This window comes from Pterocles gutturalis, unplaced genomic scaffold (assembly GCF_000699245.1).
Source record: "Pterocles gutturalis isolate BGI_N339 unplaced genomic scaffold, ASM69924v1 scaffold45566, whole genome shotgun sequence".
NCBI classification, from domain to species: domain Eukaryota; kingdom Metazoa; phylum Chordata; class Aves; order Pterocliformes; family Pteroclidae; genus Pterocles; species Pterocles gutturalis.
In genome coordinates this window covers 970-20064 of record NW_010102365.1, presented here as the reverse complement: position 1 = coordinate 20064, position 19095 = coordinate 970, and the positions used below count along the sequence as shown (strand labels likewise).

The window sequence follows — 19095 nt, the reverse complement described above, 5'->3', positions numbered from 1 at the left end:
AGGAATGCCTAGTCAATGGCATGGCTGTCAGAAAGGCTTCAGGAAGACCACAGCAGTGCACTCAGTTGAGCCATCACCTCACATGCATATCCTGAGGTGAAGGAGCACTGCCAGTGTTGTTTCCTCCAAAAATCCTAGGCTGGTGACAACTCTGAGCTGCACAGCTGCATTGCTAAGACTAGGAACAGACAGGTTAGGAAATGATTAGAAGATAAAAAAGTGAAAACTGAAGACAGGAGCTGCCCTCAGCAGCTGCTTGCTAGAAGTAGGCAGATACCAACACTCACGCAGAGCTTCAGAGAACCTCTGAGCACCCAAACACTCAAAGCATTTGGGAGATGACATATATGTCGAAAGAAGGAGGGAGATGCAGATTTTCATGTGCAGATCCTTTTTCTCATGAAATATGCTTTGCTAGAAATAGATATTGTCTAAAAAACCTGTGTCATCAAATGTTTGCAAGTGCCACACATGGTCAGACCCCTGGTGGTCAGGGCTGCAGCTTGAGCCTGTGTCCATAGGACAGCAGCTCACCCCAGGGTTTATCTGGGGTGGGTATTCACATGCAGAGAGCCAAAGGGGCAGTAGCTCTATAATCCGTATGCTTTGCATCTCCAAACATGTGCTAGTGGCTGCAAATTTGCTCCTAAATTATTGCAGAGATTTCAATCTTTGTTTGCCTGAAGTCACATCCTCTCAACATCAGCATTTCTCAGCTTTGGCATTTAAAAACATAAAAATACTTAGCTATAGTTCAGCAAATGAACTTTTCTAAATTTCTTTTAGAAACGAGTTATATGGTTACAAAGGGCATGAGAAAGCCTCAGAGTATTCTGATTTTTACGTTTTGTACATATGCTTGCAACCTCTGTTATTTGAGCAAAATCAGTCCCACAGAGTCCTGAACCTGAGATCTGGACCTTTGTGTTGACACCGTGTTGTATGACACCTACAGATAAGACAGCAGGACTTATATTACACTAAGTTGTCTGATATACTAAATGCCAGCTACTCCTTTCAGTTCATTGAGAAATGAAAGTGCCCAGAATTCAGATGGAGGCAACACCTAGCAGGTGTTGGCTTTTCAGAGGGATAGGAAGTTTGTTTGAAATAAAACCTGAGTTTAAAAAAGTTTTCCGATATTTGCAAATAAATGCAGAGAGGAAAGCTTAGAAGCTTTATTAAACAACTGAAAATATAATGTAAAGCTATATCAGATCTGAGATTCTATATATATAGCTATGTGTATGATGCAGCATTCACTACTATGAATGCAAATTAAAAGTATCAGAAGGTGCATAGTAATACCGTGGTTCAGTGCTGTGAACCACAGTGCAAAGATGAGATATGTTATGATAAAAAACCTTGTGTAAAAACAACAAAAAAATAATTGCAAGCATCCTTTAAAACACAAAGAATCCAAACTGCCAGATGAATTCTCAGAATGCTCTAAACTTCCAAAATACCATATTTGTGAGGAATTTGTATCTAGCAAATATATATTTGTAGGGAACCAGAGGTTAAAAAGCACTTTTGAAAGATGTTCCTGTGCTAAGTTGAAGATAACATTGAAAATGGTAAAAAGTTTGCAGAAAGGAAATTTTTCTGGTTCTTACATTTATCTATTTATGAAATGTAGACTGTCAAACTCCAGATTTGTAAGAAGCTTTTAACATGCAACTCATTAAATTATTTGATTGCGTCTGTTTTTACCCAGGCCTCTTGTCAAGTCAACTCTTGTCCTTTGTTTTACTTGTTGCTACAGTAAGTTGACAGAGTGCCACATTTGAGTCAACATTATTCAGTCTCAATACTTTTTCCATGGTAGTTTTTTTTAAATTGTTTAGGATGTTTGTTTCTTTTTTAATCTTCCTGATCTCTCCCTGCCTTTGATTTATTTTGCTGTTACCCACCTCCTATTTTTTTCCTACAAACTCTACATTGCAAATCAGCAGGAGAAAGTCATATGATGTTAAGAATATAGAAGAACTAGCCAAACTCACTGCACTTAACAGTAATTACAACTGACAATTATAAGTGTCATCATGGTGACATTACTGAAAGATGACAGACATACAAATGTGCTGACATCTCCAAGAAGGCAAAGAGAGAAACACGGCAATTAAGGGTAACAATAATACACAAAAAGAAGAAAAATATTAAACTAAAATCTGTGAGGTGGATCCTGCAGTACGAAGGATTTTTTGACTAGAAAATTTTGTGTCAACCCATAAACTCAGGGGAAAGAGCTATTTTTAAATTGCTTTTCAACACCTACCTCTTCCCATTCTCCTTCTCTGCTGCTGCTTCTGTGCTCACGCTCTTCTCTGTCCCTGTGGCTTTTGTTCTGTCCTTCTTACTTCTGTGCTTCTCAGTACTCAGCATTTGAGGCAGCTGATACTTACGTAGCTTCTCCTGAGCACTGGAAGAACAGGACAGGCGGTCTCACTGGTGTTGCTACCAGCAAGCAGCCCTCTGCTCCAGACCCTGCAGCCCCCAAGGGGGCTGGTGGCAGAGGAGGTGCTCCCAGTTGTCATACACACAGAGTACATGGAGGGTCTGGCAGACAAACACCAGCCACAGCTACAGAGCATGTCCAAGTGACCGTCACAGGCTTATAACTCTGCCAAATCGACGTTTATTTTCATGAGGACAGCAGAATGCGTCTCTAAACTCCGAGTTATATCCCACGAAGTGTCAAGTCTTGCTCCAATTAGAGATACTCACTGAATTATTGGGGCTTTTTTTTCCCCTCAGTATGGACATAACAAAATATATGGACAAAGCAATGGTATACAGTATACTCTGAGAAACTGACTTTTTTTTTTTTTTTTTCCTATGACATTCAAAAAAAAATTAGTCTGGCCAGACACTTATCATGGAAGATTTCACAGTCAGATCAGTTAAAATTTGGCAAAAGTCAGAAGTGACTAAATGCAGAGCCTGGTTCTTGAAAGAGTTAGGCCCTTTGACTGTGGGTAGTTCTGCCAGCTCTTTACATTACAAGCTTACATTTTAATCAGATGTACAGTCTATTAAACTGGAAGGCTCCTAACAGAGAGCTGATCTAAAAGGTCTTACTTACATTGAGAAAATCAAGGAGAAAATAATATGAAATTCATATTAGAAAAAGCAGGCTACACAACATAAACAGGAAAAATAATTTTGCTGAGCAGACCTGACAAATAACAGCAGACAGTAATTTGTACAGATGCTTGCAATGTGACATCTCCTTGATTTCAGGCAGTTAGCAGAAGCTCTCTGGTTATAAGCTTGTTTGTCCTCATTCCAGACATAGCCCATAAAAAAAGCAGAGCTGACTAGGTGACTTTTTAGATTTCAGGTGGGAAAAACTTTCCTCCTGAAGTAGCTTTTTTTCTCCCTGCTGTCTATAGAGGTGTCTAGAGAAACAGTGCTTCATTTTAAGTGCCTGAGTGATCTGGGCTTGGTCACTAAATAGATCACCTGAAATTTTTAGCTGTCCAAGAGCACTAATCAGAGGTATGTAGCTGGAGATACACCATATCTATTTATACACTGGGAAGTCTCAGCCTGTCTTCTCCTTCATGACATATGCCATATTGGAGCAACCATTAAATCCTCGGGTCTTCAGGTAATCTGTCGTGTTGTGTGCTGTCACAGGACAGGAGGGAGGCTGATAAACTTTGCAGTAGCCAGCCCCCAGCTCCTGGGACACTCAGTGGTGCTCCATCAACTGTGCCCTCCTTCCCCATAACTAGTGCTAGGGCCATCTAAATCATGTAACGTGCTGAAGTGCTTCCTCACTTGCCAAAGAATAAAAGAGAGATTTTTGAACAGTTATTGCATCTTTGGGCAAGACCCAAATTTTTTTTTCAGGGATGACACGGGTCAAAGCTCGTTTGCACATGTGAGAAGCCCACCCACAGAGCCTCTTTGGTGACTAAGCAACTTTAATTAACAAAATATGATGTAAATTTGCCACAGGACTACGGTGCCCAGATGAAGGGCAACTTTGTCAGTGCTCTTAAAGTTCCAGCGTTTCAAGATTCATTAATCCTTTTTCTGGTGTATATGTATGCCCCAGGAAGATTCCCTTCAAATTGAGTCTGCTCTCAGAACCTTTTCTCTCAGCTTGGCCATGTTTACAGTTCTGCATAATTTCTGGTTTTGTTTTTCTTACCTGATGCTTGTTTTATTATTTTCTTACAAGGGATAGACATAATTAAGCTATAACACTACTTTACCTTTTAAATCTCCAGCAAAAAAAAAAAAACACCCTCTCATCTTCTGGGTATCACGGCCATTCACTCTATATTGTTGTCCATTTGGTGCTTGACTGACCAGATTTCAAAGCTACTTTAACCCTTCCTTTCTAAAATAAGAAAGTAGTTCTTTCTTGTGAGTCTTTCTGAAACAATGATCAGGTATCTTTACAATAATTTTGAAAAGCTTATATTTTGTTTTAATCATAATGGCCACTTGGGTAGTGTTGTAATTTTTCTTAGTTCTGGAACCAATACAGAGATTTATTTCAACAGAATAAAATCCCAGCTACTTTCCTCAGCAGCTTTGGAAAGCAACTTGTATTAGGAGCTGTCACTTTCCATATCACATCAAGTTTGTAGCCTATTTAACTTAGATTTCCCTCCTGATTGAAAATTTGAGTGAAAATTCTTCATCATCAGGTGTGAGTTGTAAATACCTCCCACCGGCCTCCCTCAAAAAAAAAGAAAAAAAAGAAAAAAAAAGAAAAAAAAAGCAAGCTTTACCCAGAGAACAAGAAATAAAAAGGGCCACATTAATTGGAATTATACTTTTCCAGTGAAGAATTCTAAAATTGAGCTGAACAGACAATTTTTTTCCAACACTGCACAAAGACAGTGGGGGTTGTGTGGCTGGTGGGTTGTAGCAATCTCCATGCACACAAAACTACCTTGTTTGCAAAACCTCTCTCCTGGGCTCCCTTTACTTCAGAGCTCAGTAAGAAGCTGGGGAAAAGCCAATCACCCTTGAATGTAAATAAAAACGAGTGCTGGGCTAGGAAGGGTTCCTTTTATCTCTGCTGGAGTTGTGCATGGAGTATTTCATCCTTTAAGGTGTGTAGCAGAATTTACTCATGGGAATAAAGAAATCACTAAAGCTGATACCCTTCAACATAAAAAAAAAATAAAAAAATGAGTGGTTTGTGGGTTTAATATTAAACCACGGAAAGGGCCACTTTGATCACTGAGTTTGATCTCTTAACTTGAACTTCAAATATTACCAAATAGCTCAGGAGCTTAGTCATAAAAGTAAGGTTTTATCTATTAGCAAAATAAAACAGTATTTTTCACTGTGATCTGTATTTCCCTGAATTTCAAAAGGATTTTACATCTAGGACTTGTTTTGGATCTATCTCTAGTTAAAAGAGGTCCCTTGAATGTGACGTGTTCCTTTCTCTAGTCTATGGACAATGGTATTTTTAATAAACAGGAAAAGTATTTAATTTTCTTATTTTTTTGCAAAATTACTGTGGTAGTGAATCTGTAAATGTCTTACAGTGTTTATAAAGTTAACCCTCAGGATGCTTTTTGGGTACTCCTGGTTGAGGCTTTGGTTTCTTTACATCCTGTTCTTTCTTTCTTTGTAAACTTCAGCACTTTGTGCACCAAATATAAAAATTCTATTTTATTTGACCTTTGTCTCCTTTTTTCCCACATCCCTACTTCTCTGTTTGGAAAATATTTTCTTCACTTGACAGGCCAAGTACAATTCCTTCAGCTTCAAGAGGGACCAGGCTGCATCTGTCTGATGAGGCAAAAAATGTATTTAACAGACCACAGCTGGAACCCAGATAACTAAAATCAGTCACCCAGACAATTGCTCCACTTGACTAATGATCCTCCACTCTGACAGACTCTCTTGTTTGCATCACTGAAGATAGCGCAATTATATTCTTGAAAGACTTCAGGATTTTAGCCCACATTTATTTGTTTTTAAACTAAATTTATTGACAAATGTGCACTCACCACAAGCTAGACGTCCCTTTCAAACTTTTTTCCCACCTAATTTTCCTTTTATTTTCGAACCTTATTTTCTAAATCCACGGAATATATGGCAAGGCATAGGTTCCAGTAATGTAACCACACTCCCAAACAAGAAAGAAAATTAATTCTTCACGTTGTGTTCAACTCTAACATGCAATCACCATATACCCTTTATCCCAATTTGTGCATATATTCTTCCTGCATGCATACCTTCTAGATGACTGGGGTTTCCACTAGTCACAGCTCCTCAGGGCAGTTAGCGTAAGATGTAGCTGCACATATGGATGGACCTTATTTTGTTGAGTTTATACAGCTACTAGTATTTTACCTCTGCATGCCTCCATTTGTAAAGTCTTCCTGTAAAAACAAGCATGATCAATGCAGGTTGAACTTGCATGGCATAAAACCCAGTCACCCCTCTACCTGTCGGTACGACAGCTGTATGGTGTGTGGAAACGTCTGTTGCATGGACAGTGCCATGCCCTGCAAAGCAACGCTTTGGTCCCAGCCATGCACCTCTCCATTTAGCACCCATGCCCAACAAAAACACGTTTCCAGTATAAATGATGCGTTATGATGTCAGAAGTCTCCAGCCAACCAGCAAAAATTGAGACCTTCTCAAATTGTAGCACATGCCTTACAGGAGATTTGCAGGGTCTGACCCTAGATCTCTTTAATCTAGCAGTTCAATTCATTTTTCACAGTATTTTGCAGAGGCTGGCTTTCCAGGATGACGTGCCAGACTGTACTTTCCTTTCTCAAATTAGAGATTAACCTGACAGGAGAAATTCAGCGAGAGCCAAGACACGTTGCATCTCAATGAACCAATGTGCTGATGAGCAGCTGGTTGTTATACCTTGTCTCTGTGGCAGCAGCAGCAGCTCACAGCTCCTGCTGGATCAGGAACTCAGAGGGAGGCAGGAGTTGGGATTGGTGCTTCTCACAGCCCTACCAAAATGCTGTAGTTTCAAACCCTGTGGCATTCACAGTCTGACAGAGATAAATGATGGCTCAGTACATTTATACTGTATTTATTACAGCAGAACCCCCAGCAGTGATGTTAGAAAGCCTTATTCGTTTTTTATTATGGAAAGTATACTCAACTGTATTTATATTTTTTTTGTGTGTGATTTCTCATGTGTATGAGAATAATGGTAGTAGCAAGTGAGATGATGATAACAGTGATTAATGTTACTGGTTCTTTGCTGGAATGAACAAGTTGCAGAATTCCATGTTTGTGTAAAAGTCAAGGTAAGGTTTGTTAAAATATAAAAAATAAACCAAAGCAGCATTGTACACTAATTCCACTTGTAACAAAAATCTATGACAGGCCTCAACTGTAAAGGCTTTCAACTTGATGTCAGGATAAGTATTATCCTTACCAAAATCAAATCTTCTAGCTAGCATGTTTCTCTTGGTCTTTTTTGATTTTTGAGATGTTTAAAGCATATTTTGCTTAACTCTTAGAGCACTGAAATGGCTTTCACTTGTACTCTTTTGTTTGCCAGACAAATAAGACAAATAAAATCTCAAGATATTTGAGACAAATAAAATCATATCTAATCCTTTTTGTCTTCTATCTCCTTCTGCCCCTCAGTCTTCTAGAAATGTCATGCCACTCCCAGTCTCACTGGGATCTCAATTCAAGCTTTTTGGTTAACTTTATAGCTTTACACCTTTTACTGAGAAGAGGAAATTTTTTTAGATGTTTTCCTGGGAAAAGTTTCCTTTTTGGATGGCTGCACTTGATAATAGCAGTCCAGGCTTTTCAGAGAAACATTTTTAACAATTAAACATACTTAAATTAGAGGACTTTATTTAGTAGGAAGTTGTGTCTCTACTGAAGTAAATGTTTTTTATCAAAGATGCCAGATTCCTTAGAAACTTGTTTCACATTACAGAGAGATTACCTCTGTATTTGATTTGCCCAATTAAAAATCATAACAAAAAAAAAATCTTCCTTTGGATCTGAAGAGGAAACGTGAGTGTGACTGTATGCAATGAGAAATATGTGATGTTACTCAGTTTCAGTGGCTGTGAAACTTTAAATGTTGAAGCAATAGGGGACTGTTTACTGAGTTTCCAAATTCCCTTCACTGCCAAAGCTTGCTCAGAGTAAGACTATAGTTTTCCATTGTTAAATTAAATTGAATATGTATTTTCTCTTGCCTGTGGTGGTGCAACTACATTAAAGATGTGACTTTTGAAAAAGGGGATAGTTTGGTGTATACACTTATTTATAAAATAGTGAGCACTATCTGATCATTAATTTTATTTTTCAATAAAACATGTTGAGACTGCATTTGCTATCAAACTATTCTGTAAATTGTAATTAAAAAGCTTAATATGCAACATGAGAGACAAGAGATAACTGAGTCTACATCCATACGTGTAACAAATATACATTATAAGAGAGATATATCCCTCATCAAAGCAAGGTTGTTTTTGTGGGAATGACTTTTCTAAGGCTTCAGCCAAAAGGTGACACGTAGTTACTGCCTTTTACAGAAAAGGGCAGTTTAGGCATCTTGGTAGGTGATATTCACAAAGAAAAGCACAGTTTATAAGAGGTGGTCATTTGGATGTTAGAGGTAGCTCATGTCCTCTTCTCTCAGCATTCAGTTCCAAGTTTGAACATATTAATTAAAAAGGGTGGAAGTTCAGAGCAGGGACATGTAAATTCAAATGGGGAGTATTTACACAGTAACTGTTTCTAAAATAACACTTTTTAATAAGAGCATTGTGTCTTTAGAAAAATGGACTGTTGTTCCCAGGTTCATAGTTTTACAAGATATACCTGACTTTTATATTAGCTGTCTATACAAAAAGAATTGGGAAGAAAAAATAAAACCATGAAATCACTAAGTACTTTTTTTTCCCAGACTAACACCCTCTTTCAGTGCCAGGCAGTGAAGATAAACTTTGTCTCTGATGCTCTTTTTATTATGGTTTGGAATTACAATTTATTTTCAATGCCCTATCAAAATTAACAGGCTCCTTACTGTTCACAGTTTATCAGGATGCCCCAGAGCCACTTCAGCAATGAAGAAAGCAAAGCTGTCTGGAGAACAAATGCTAACAATAAAGCAGCGCGCCAGTAATGGTAAATTTTTAATCATCACCTTTTTAAATATTACTTTTTTGTAAGTTAGTTATCATTAATCAATGGGCTTTTTTTCCTACCTGTGTAAATCTCCTTTTTATAAATAGTGAATTTGCTGTCAGTAGAAGTGAAACTGGGCTTTATGCTGTGGAAATCTGAGCCAGCTATGGAGTGAGTTATGTCTACATAAATCTAAAATACTAAAATATTTCAAAGTAAAATATACCACTATAATTTTTTGGTTCATATCTTATTCGCTAAGGTAGATAGTTGGTTCTTGCAGGATTCAGAAGAGAAAAATAATTGATTTCCAGAGGTGTCAAGTCCTCCTGCACTCCCCTGAATTCATTTGGAGCTGTGGCTCTGTAACCTCTGGCAGGTGTAGGTGGCCTTGTGCCATTTCATATCTAATAATCTGCAATCTTCCTTGAGAACCTTGAGGTGGTGAAAGTACCTCGGATGAAAGTCAGGATAGTACCCTGACAGTTGAAGTGCAGTTAAATAAAAATGTAGGTGCTTCAGTTCAAATAAGTAATACACAACAGTCTTGTCTGGGAGGCGCCCAAGTCCTGAGTTTTCTTGGGAAAACTTTATGCAGGCACTTAGTCTGTGACTGCGAATGCCTAAAGGTACTGCCCTCTTAACTGTTGGTTTTGACTGTGTTTGAGAGCCACAAAGCATTTATAGAAAATGTTTTGTCAACACAGTGCAGGAGCCATCACAACCCACATTGCCAGCACAGCTGGAGAAAGTCTTGGTTGCCTTTGTTCAGTAGCTAGTAAACGGGGAGTGGAAGATCTGGATGTAATTTTCTCTGCATCCTGGGAAGTATTGAAGACTCTATCCGCCATGCAGAACAAGACAGTGGGAACACCACTTTCTCCAGCTTTAGGAGTTAAGACTTTGACTTGAGTGAAAACAGGTCTATCTCTTCCCAGGACTATTTTATGCCTTGTTATAATAATTAAAAGGATAAATAAATAAAACCTGTACAGTTTATTCCTGTCTGAATCCTTAAAGATGCAGGTGCCTTTAAAATTCTGTTCTCTAAATATTAATGCTATAGAAACTCAGAAATCACTTCCATTTTGCAAATTATCCTATATATCATTATTTAATAACACCCTTCTGAACCATGAAATTATTAAAAGCAACAGCAGAATAGCAATATATACTAGAGCATCAAAAAAATTCACTGTATTGGGAAAAAAAAGTCTTCTGAATTAGTTACAAATGATTTTAACTACACTGTAATATGAAGAGATTAGCATGTTAAGATATTTTCTTTTTCTTCAGAAGATCTGTAAGTGGACACAGTCTTTCAAATAAGTTATATATGACAGTGAAGATGAATTTGTTGCTGCAGGTGTGTTTCTTACAATTTTAAAATCAGTGCATATAAAGAAAAAGGTGTGTCTTATTGATCCTCTGGGCATTTTCAACACTCGCTGAAAAATTACTGCAATTTTAAAAAGAAAAGTAGTGGAAAATACATTGTTTTAACTTCAAAAGAAATGTTTGAAGAATGCATTTTTTTTTTGCTTTAATAATTTTACTTGAAATAAATTCATTTTCAAATATGGAAATAATGAATTCACTGAACTATGATGTAAAGCTTAATGATTTTAACATCCCTTTTATTTTTGTATGACATAGGTATAGAAAATGATGAAGAAATTAAACAGTTAGATGAAGAAATCAAAGAACTAAATGAATCCAATTCCCAGATGGAAGCTGATATGATTAAACTCAGAACTCAGGTAACAGTTTTATGAAGCCCTAAATTCAGCTGCTTTTTCCACATGACTGATTAAAAGAAATATAGGAAATATATTGTTCCCTTTTATGTTTCTTACATATTATGATTTCTGTCTGTGATTTGCCATTTATAAAATCAGAAAACAATATCCATTATGTAATTTCACAATCTGTTGCCACCATAAAAAAAAACAGATAGGCTTAGCAATAATACATTATTTTAAAATTATTTTAAAAATAATAGGCTTAGCAAAATACATTATTTTAAAAAATGGCAAAAGTATGACGTGTTGTGGTCAGCTTTGTACTTTTCCTTGATAAGGCTATGCCTTTCTAATAGGAGTTAAAATATTAGGTGCGATCATGGTCATTAACGTGAGTTACAAGCTGAAGGAGTCCAGATGAACAGCATGGCTTTTGCCAGGTCTGACTTACAGAGGCAATTTAGACAGGGAAGTGAGCACCTGTTACACTTCACTCCATCATGCGGTACACGAAGTGCAGCCCTTGGCAGCAGGTAGTGGTTCCACAGATCCAGTTTTATTCTTTTTGGGTTCCACAAAAAAATGTTGGGAAAAAAAATATAAAATTAACATTAGACTATTACTTAAAATCTCATTTTTCAGCAGTCCTAAAAACTGGATAGAAAAAGCAAAGGAAGGAAATGATTTGAATTCTTTCCCTGGCATTTTCCAGTGTTCAACACAGCTTCTGATGCTTTTTTCTTCACATGATTTGATCACAGACACCAACAGCGAGATTTACCGCAGTTCTCACCATTTATCAGCCTTTAGTCCCATGGTCATAATAATCTGATTGATCTTAATGGAAACCGAGTAAACCATTCCTTCTTATTTCTTTGTCTACTGCTTGTGGAAAAGAGCAGGTCCATTGTCCTCCTCCTCTTGTATACTCATAAGTAGAAGGCAGGATCTGCCTCTTCAGCTTGGTTTTTCTTTGACTTCTAAACCTTAGCCAGATTGATATTGAAAACTCCCTTCTATTTCATGACTGCATTCAGGGTTCTGTTGTGATTACTTGGGCTTTATAGGATTTGACTTATGTTTTACCCAGATTTCTGATGTAACCAAATGTAATGGTGGGATAAAAAATCTGCAAAAATGTAAAACAAAAAGAATAATCAATAGCAGAAAAATTTTATGTATTTGCGCTGGAAGAATCTAGTCCTAAGTTTTGAATCTGGCAGCTTCCAAAGCTCCCTTGTGTTTTCTTTTGCTTAATACAATGCTGTGGGTGCTATTTACATATAGACTGATTTAGCCAAGACTTTAAAATATGTGTAGCAGTTTGGCCACCATGTGTACATTAGGTAAGTGCTCTACTTGTCAATAACTTTCTGCATTTTAAATTTAATGACAAGCATAAAACATATATTGAATGTCAAAGATTTAGCTACAAGTTTCACATCAATTTTGGATCTGAAATGATTACAGAAGCCAGGCTTCAGTGGCCTCAGTTCCTGCTTTCACACCTCAGACTAGTGCCATTGCATATTATTAGAAATCAGATTAGGCACTACCTGGGACAACTGCCTATTCTTAGTAAAAAAACCTCAGCTGATGACTTTAACACCAAGTTGAAAGGGTGCTTTTCACACCTTGGTGCAGCAGATTCAGATAAAGGGTTAAATCACTGGCAATGACACACACTGCCATTAAAATAATTGATAGGATTCTAGAAAACAGAGCTACAGGAGACCTTGAAAGGTTATTTTGTCCACCAGTCTTCCTCCTTTCCTACTGCTCAGCTCTTCCTAAGCCAATCCTGACAGATGTTTGTCTAAACTGTTCTTTACTGAATACACTAGAGATTACACAGTCTTTGGGCTGTCTAGTCTAGTACTCACCTGTTCCTACCCAACTAGCTAGTGATGCCTATCAGGTAATCCCAGCTGAGTCAAGTCTCACAGAAATTCAGAGACCTTGGTTTTGTATTCATACAGTCTCCTGAAGATAAGCAATTTATATTTCCAACACATAAAGAGATACGTCGAAGTTATTACCCATTTATTAAACAGTAAAATTACATTGAACATAACAAAATGTTTGCTGATAAATCTTTAGAAAATCACTGTGCAACCTAGATTTCCATAAGACTTCACAGGCAGGGAATACATAATGGGAAAATTGTGAAAGTTCTGTGAACACCGGAAGTAGTAACAGTCTTGATTGATATGTATTTGCATCCCATATGATTGTAAGTGCCCGCAAAGGTTTTTCCTACAACAGGAACTTCCTTTCCGTGTAGAATCTCTTATATTTAATGAAGCGAAAAGTCACACTGCAGCCTTTTTCTTAGTTGGGGCATTCATAAGGCTCTCCTTTACTCAGCTGCGTTGTTGCATAATACTTGGAAGAAGTATTTTTAATCTAAGCTCTTCTAGTAAATTCAGCCAAATTTAACATGCAGGTCCAAAAGTATGAGAGGGCCAGAAACACATAAAGGTGAGAGGGGGAAAGAAAAATCTGCAAGTAACTATGCGTCTCATACAAGCAATAGGTTATCCTGGTTTTAGAATAGATGCAAGTGAATATTTGTCAGTTTTAGGCTAAAATGTGGGGAGGGAAATGTCAGCCTTTAAGCAAGTGAATACAATAATTAAGTATGCCAGTTCTCTTAAGATACTTACAGCTGAATACTAAATTAAATTGTGAGATATGCTGATCAGCTGCTACTGTCTTTGCAGATAGTCAGCATCTCACATGAAAAAAGATCTATTTAAGTAGCAGTGTTCAACTAGCTAGAAAATCTATAAAATGTCAGCTCCTACTTAAGTTAGTGTGAGGAAGCAGCACTATGCCATGCTGACCTGGGCCTTCATTGACATCAGACTCTTCATTTTGTTCTGTAACATAAAAAACAGCTTTTAGGGTAAATATTGGACTACGGCTGACTCTAACAAGCACCTATGAAAGCTGTTTTGCATTTGCATGCAGCATTGCTCTCTGACATAAACAAGCTGAAAGCAAAACAAGAGGGGAGGATGTTTCCAGTTTCAAAGCTGAATAAAGTATTTTGTCGACTACAATATGTTGTTGAAATATCTCAGAATCAATTAATTGTGACAAAACCAAGCCCATGCAATACTGACAGCTTGGATTAACTGCGATATAAACACCTGTAGTCAAAGTAAGAGATACTTGAAGATTGTTTTATGTAGCCACATCACTTGTCAAAGTTACTTCTATCAACTAGTGGAATGTATTTCCATAAGCAGACTGAACCTCCAGGTCCAGAATAAAACTTGAGACATCTAACAATCTGATTGTGACAACAATTTCCTAAAATTTACTCACCTATGGTCAAGCTAATATTCACTTAAGAACCTTTTCCCTTTCTGCCTTTTACTACTGCACAAACCTCCAACCTTCCCACCAGCATTTCAATTGTATCAATTCATCCCACAGTTCACAGTCTATGCCAATTTAGAAACCGATAAAGCTCGTTTTGAGAATTCAAAACCTTGTGTGCTTTGCAATTTTTTCCACTTCTCTAGCATCTTTTTTTGCCCTCTTGTCAATGCATGTTTTAACTTACACACACACCAGAGAACAATGTACACATTGTAGTAGATGTTAACAGTTGTCATCCCACGTGGAAAGTAAGGACAGATCTACAGAGGACAGTGTAGACAGATCCGAATGAGCTCTGTGTGTGCTCTCAATAAGGTGGACATAAGCCAGTGCTCATCTGAAATCCTTATAGTTTCATTAGCACAGTGGTCTGCACAAGCTCAGGTAAGTTGCCTCTCAGCAATGCTTTTTAGCTCAAGCATGGCACCATGCAAAGTTGGAGCTAACTTGTGTCTGGTCACAGGGAACACAGGCAGGACGTCCCCTCAGTCATCTTCACCTGTACATGTAGTCATGCCACGGAGACCACTCTCCTGGCTATGTGCAAATGTTCTTCAGTTCCTTCAGTTTTGCCAGTCGTATTTACTCAAAAACTTTCCAAATTTGTACGTACATTGCAATAACATGCAATTTTTTCAGCTTTCAAAAGCAGCCCTGTGAATTTGCATAGAATCAAATTATACTTAAAAATAGCTAAACACTGGCAGCAAGGAGCTGGGCGTGCTTTAACTAACAATATATATGTGTGTGTATATGTATCAGAAAATTTAAGAAATGCATGACTTACTGCGGAATGTCCCTACGGTAGGCTTCTAGGAGTAGAAGCCAAGGGTGAACTTGCAGACCTAAGGTCCACCTTAATGCCTTTCAACTTAAGAAGAAAAGCTCTAAAGCAGTGGATTCAAATCCAAGTTCGTTCATTATTACCAATATTTAAAAGACAAGCTGTTAAGATCATACAACATGCAATAGGAATAAGAAACCCTTAACAATGGTAAGAATTGCAGACTCAAGCAAAACCTTTTTTAGCATGAATGAATAGACCTTTTTCTCCTTTCCCTGCTATTTCTGTTATCTCTCCTTTCAAAGAGCACATGCTTGCCTTATATTACATTGTACACAAATTTGTCCATTTTAGATTACCACAATGGAGAGCAACCTGAAGACGATAGAAGAGGAGAACAAAGTAATTGAACAGCAAAACGAGTCTCTTCTTCATGAATTGGCCAATTTAAGCCAGTCTTTAATTCATAGTCTAGCTAATATCCAGCTGCCACATATGGTAAGTGATTGAGAGCACAAGTTAAGGAATTTGGCGATCTTCAGTTCACTTCATACAATAGATGTCTTTTTTTATGTTTATGTTTCATCAACCAGTTGGATATTTGTGATAACAACACTGAAACCATAAAGATACATTTAACTGCTAACAAAGACATGGAGGGCCTGTTCCAGTGTATCCTGTAAAATTAAGTAAGAACTAAATAGGCATTTAAAATATTATAAAAAATGGTGGCAGTATGCCTTGATAATATGTTATGCTTAAATGAATATACGATTAAGAAAATAAAAGTTGTATATGAACTACTATTTAATATCTCGTAGGAACCAATCAATGAACAAAATTTTGATGCTTACGTGACCACTTTGACGGACATGTATACAAATCAAGATCGTTATCAGAGTCCAGAAAATAAAGCCCTACTGGAAAATATAAAGCAGGCTGTGAGAGGAATTCAGGTCTGAACAGCTGCTATAGTGGTGAAAGTCTTGCTTAAAAAAAGGATGCCTCTTGTTTTTTGCTGCTGTAATTTACCAGAAAGTGTTATATATTTATTTCTGTTTGAAACAGTGTTATGCTTACAAGACTTCATAATGATTTTATGTCTTGCTTTAAAGATAGTAACTGCATAATAGTTTTTTGAATACATTCACATTTTGTACGTTTTCATATAAGCTGACATAGTGTGATATGCCATGTAATGTTTATAGCTGCTAATGTATGCACATTTTTGGGGTATATATATTTCTGAAGAGGTAAGCTGATCAAAATAAATAGAGTGTAAATTCTTTTTAATGCTTTAGTGATTAAATGTTTTAGTATTTTGAACTGAAATGGACAAAAAAAAAAACAGCTTTGAATGACAATGTTGCGGTCTGCAGCCACTTTTTAAACACTATCATTTTGCCTCATGTTGGAGGATTTTATGGGATTTAAGAAATACATTTTGTGTGCATATTGTTTCATAGCAAGAATTGGTTGCAAAAATGCTTTATTTTTGAACAATGCTTGAAAATATTATGTGACTTTTGTTTTTGGAGGATGGTGTGTGGTGGGGGCAATAAAATGAGGTTTTTTGAATTCCAAGAAAATGGCATGGATTAGATGTAAGATACAAAATGGGTAATTTATTGTAAGACAACATCAAGCCATGGAAACTTGACAGAAGATTCAAAGCAGCTTAAACAGCACTTTTTAATTAACTTCTAAGCATTACATGGTATGAATATGGGAACTTCCATTATGAAAAGAACTATATCAGAGGTGGACAACGTGAAGATTTCAGCTTTTGTTTTCAAATAAACTTTGGAGCCAACATTCTCTTATCTCTGCTGGACTGCCAGTGCCCCTCTGAACTATCTGTTACAGCAATGTAGTTCATCTTTCAGAAATTACGTGTTTTCAATTCAAGATGGAGGACAATATTTTAAAATTAATATTGCCTTTTCACATCTTTAATTTTGGGATAAACACAAATGATCTGTGTCTGTTAGAGTTACTGAACTGCATTCATTGCTGTCTGTAGTAGGAATGCAGTTCAGTAAAGATTTTTCCTTTTGCTTTGCCAAGCATTCGATCCCATTTTTAACATTTTAAAATTTATGTTTTGCTTTTGGTTGGAGAACAATCATTACTGCAGCATTCACATATGCTTTGTATTTGTTCTACTATTACCTATTGCAAAAACGAATGCAATCAAATTTTTAATGTAACTAAATATACTTCAGCACTTTTTTTGCTTTAAACTGGATCATTTTAAGATAAAACTTATTTGTACCTTCAAGATTTGATTGTTTTCTTCAAAATGACTGCACTATATGTATGCATAAGACCACTTTTTATTACTACATTTTTCTTTTTTAAGTAGTAAATTTGGTGATGTGTTGTGTTTTACAGATGTTGGATTTATTTACATTTGATAGCATATCTTTTCCTTCCATGTCTTGATGTTATGCAGAAAGTACAAAAGTACTTTAAAATTTTGTTATGAAAAGATGGGTTTTGTAAAAAATAAAATATTTTTAGCAGAACAGGACTTACAGGGTCATTGTCCCCACAATGTGCCAGTTGACTATTTGCACTTACCTTGCCCTATATATCCATACGGAGGTGTGCAATTTCTTGTGTCATTAGCCTTGTGACACTAAACCTGAACAAATTATAGTGGAAGCCATTATGGCCAATCCAGTAATATTGCTAAGGGAGACTACAGGGATCTCACAACAAATATTCTGATACAATACTCAACCTCGGTATATATATATATGTATAAATATATGTATATCCCAGCGGCACTTTATACTATTCACTGTACAAAAGCTTACAGTTTTCCACGAGGACTTTAATAACTAGCTGGGAAAAGATTATGTAATTACTTTGGGGCTCTGCAGTATCTTATCTGTACAGTGCCCTTTTTCTGTTGTGCTATTAGTTGTAGCTGCCATGCTCAGAATTGCCTTTTTGAGAGCTGAAGCAAGGTGCTTGTTGTTCACCTTCTGCCATATATATTGTACTTTTGCCCTAGCCTCCTTTTAGGGCTTTCATTGTTCATAATGGCATATGCATTTTTCCACTGCATTGTGTCTGCAGCTTCTTTGCCAATATAGTAATGCTTTCAGTAGAGTAATAGATAGTATCAGTTTTGGATTCTTATTGTTATCACCTATGTACAATGGAAAGGGATTTTAAGCACAAATCTGCTGCTCATCTAATGTTGGTACATAATATCAAATCAAAAGTTATCTGTGACTATTATATAGGGATCACAAAAGTGTCACATATTAGAATGCTGACCTTTCATATGAAATTATTGTGAGTCATCAGAGTTTATTTATTATAACTTATTGTTCATATTCATTTCTAAGTTAATTTAAGTAATCATTTATTAAGACAGAATTTTGTATAAACTATTTATTGTGCTCTCTGTGGAACTGAAGTTTGATTTATTTTTGTACTACACGGCATGGATTTGTTGACATTTTAATTTTGCTATAAATGTGTGGAATCACAAGTTGCTGTGATACTTCATTTTTAAATTGTGAACTTTGTACAAATTTTGTCATGCTGGATGTTAACACATCTTACTCTAAATAAATAAAAAAATGTGTTGCCACATTTGTAGCACAGTGGTTCTATGATCACTTTCAACATTTGCACTTTAGTCATTATACAGCATCTACAACAATCCTCAGAGACCTTTTCTATCAAGAAACTTTGGCTGTTGATTCTTTGAATTGTCCCCACAGGATGTATGGCTGCCTCTTCAAATGATGCACTTCCTCCTCTAGACAAGTGTGTAAGCCCGAGAAGTTTGTTCCAATGTTTCAGAACTTCCTAGAAATAAATTGAACGGTGTTTCCTTGGCCTGAATAGTGCAACTGAAGTATGATGTGCAATATATTTAAAATGAAATACATTGGTAATCAGGTTCCTAAACTCAAAAATGAGGAATATGGCACTTAAAAATGAACCTCAGTTGGGAAGATTTTATTTTCCTCTGGCCTGCACTAAGGCTTTGATGTGCTTTTAGAACCAGTCAGCTGAAGAGAAGAATGAACAGTCAACACCTCA

At 36.7% G+C, this 19095-nt stretch overlaps 1 protein-coding gene across 1 annotated transcript in view; it reads left to right on the top strand.

Annotated features, from left to right (window-relative positions):
• LOC104470822 (myelin transcription factor 1-like protein) overlaps positions 1-18637 on the top strand; it is a gene marked incomplete at its 5' end in the record, with an annotated part of 30452 nt that extends 11815 nt beyond the window's left edge. Inside the window, 4 exons of the mRNA XM_010085880.1 lie at positions 9020-9111; positions 10768-10871; positions 15382-15525; positions 15849-18637. Of these exons, the coding sequence (XP_010084182.1) occupies positions 9020-9111; positions 10768-10871; positions 15382-15525; positions 15849-15989 (481 nt within the window). The remainder of the gene's footprint in view (positions 1-9019; positions 9112-10767; positions 10872-15381; positions 15526-15848) is intronic.
• Between the last annotated feature and the right edge of the window lie 458 nt (positions 18638-19095).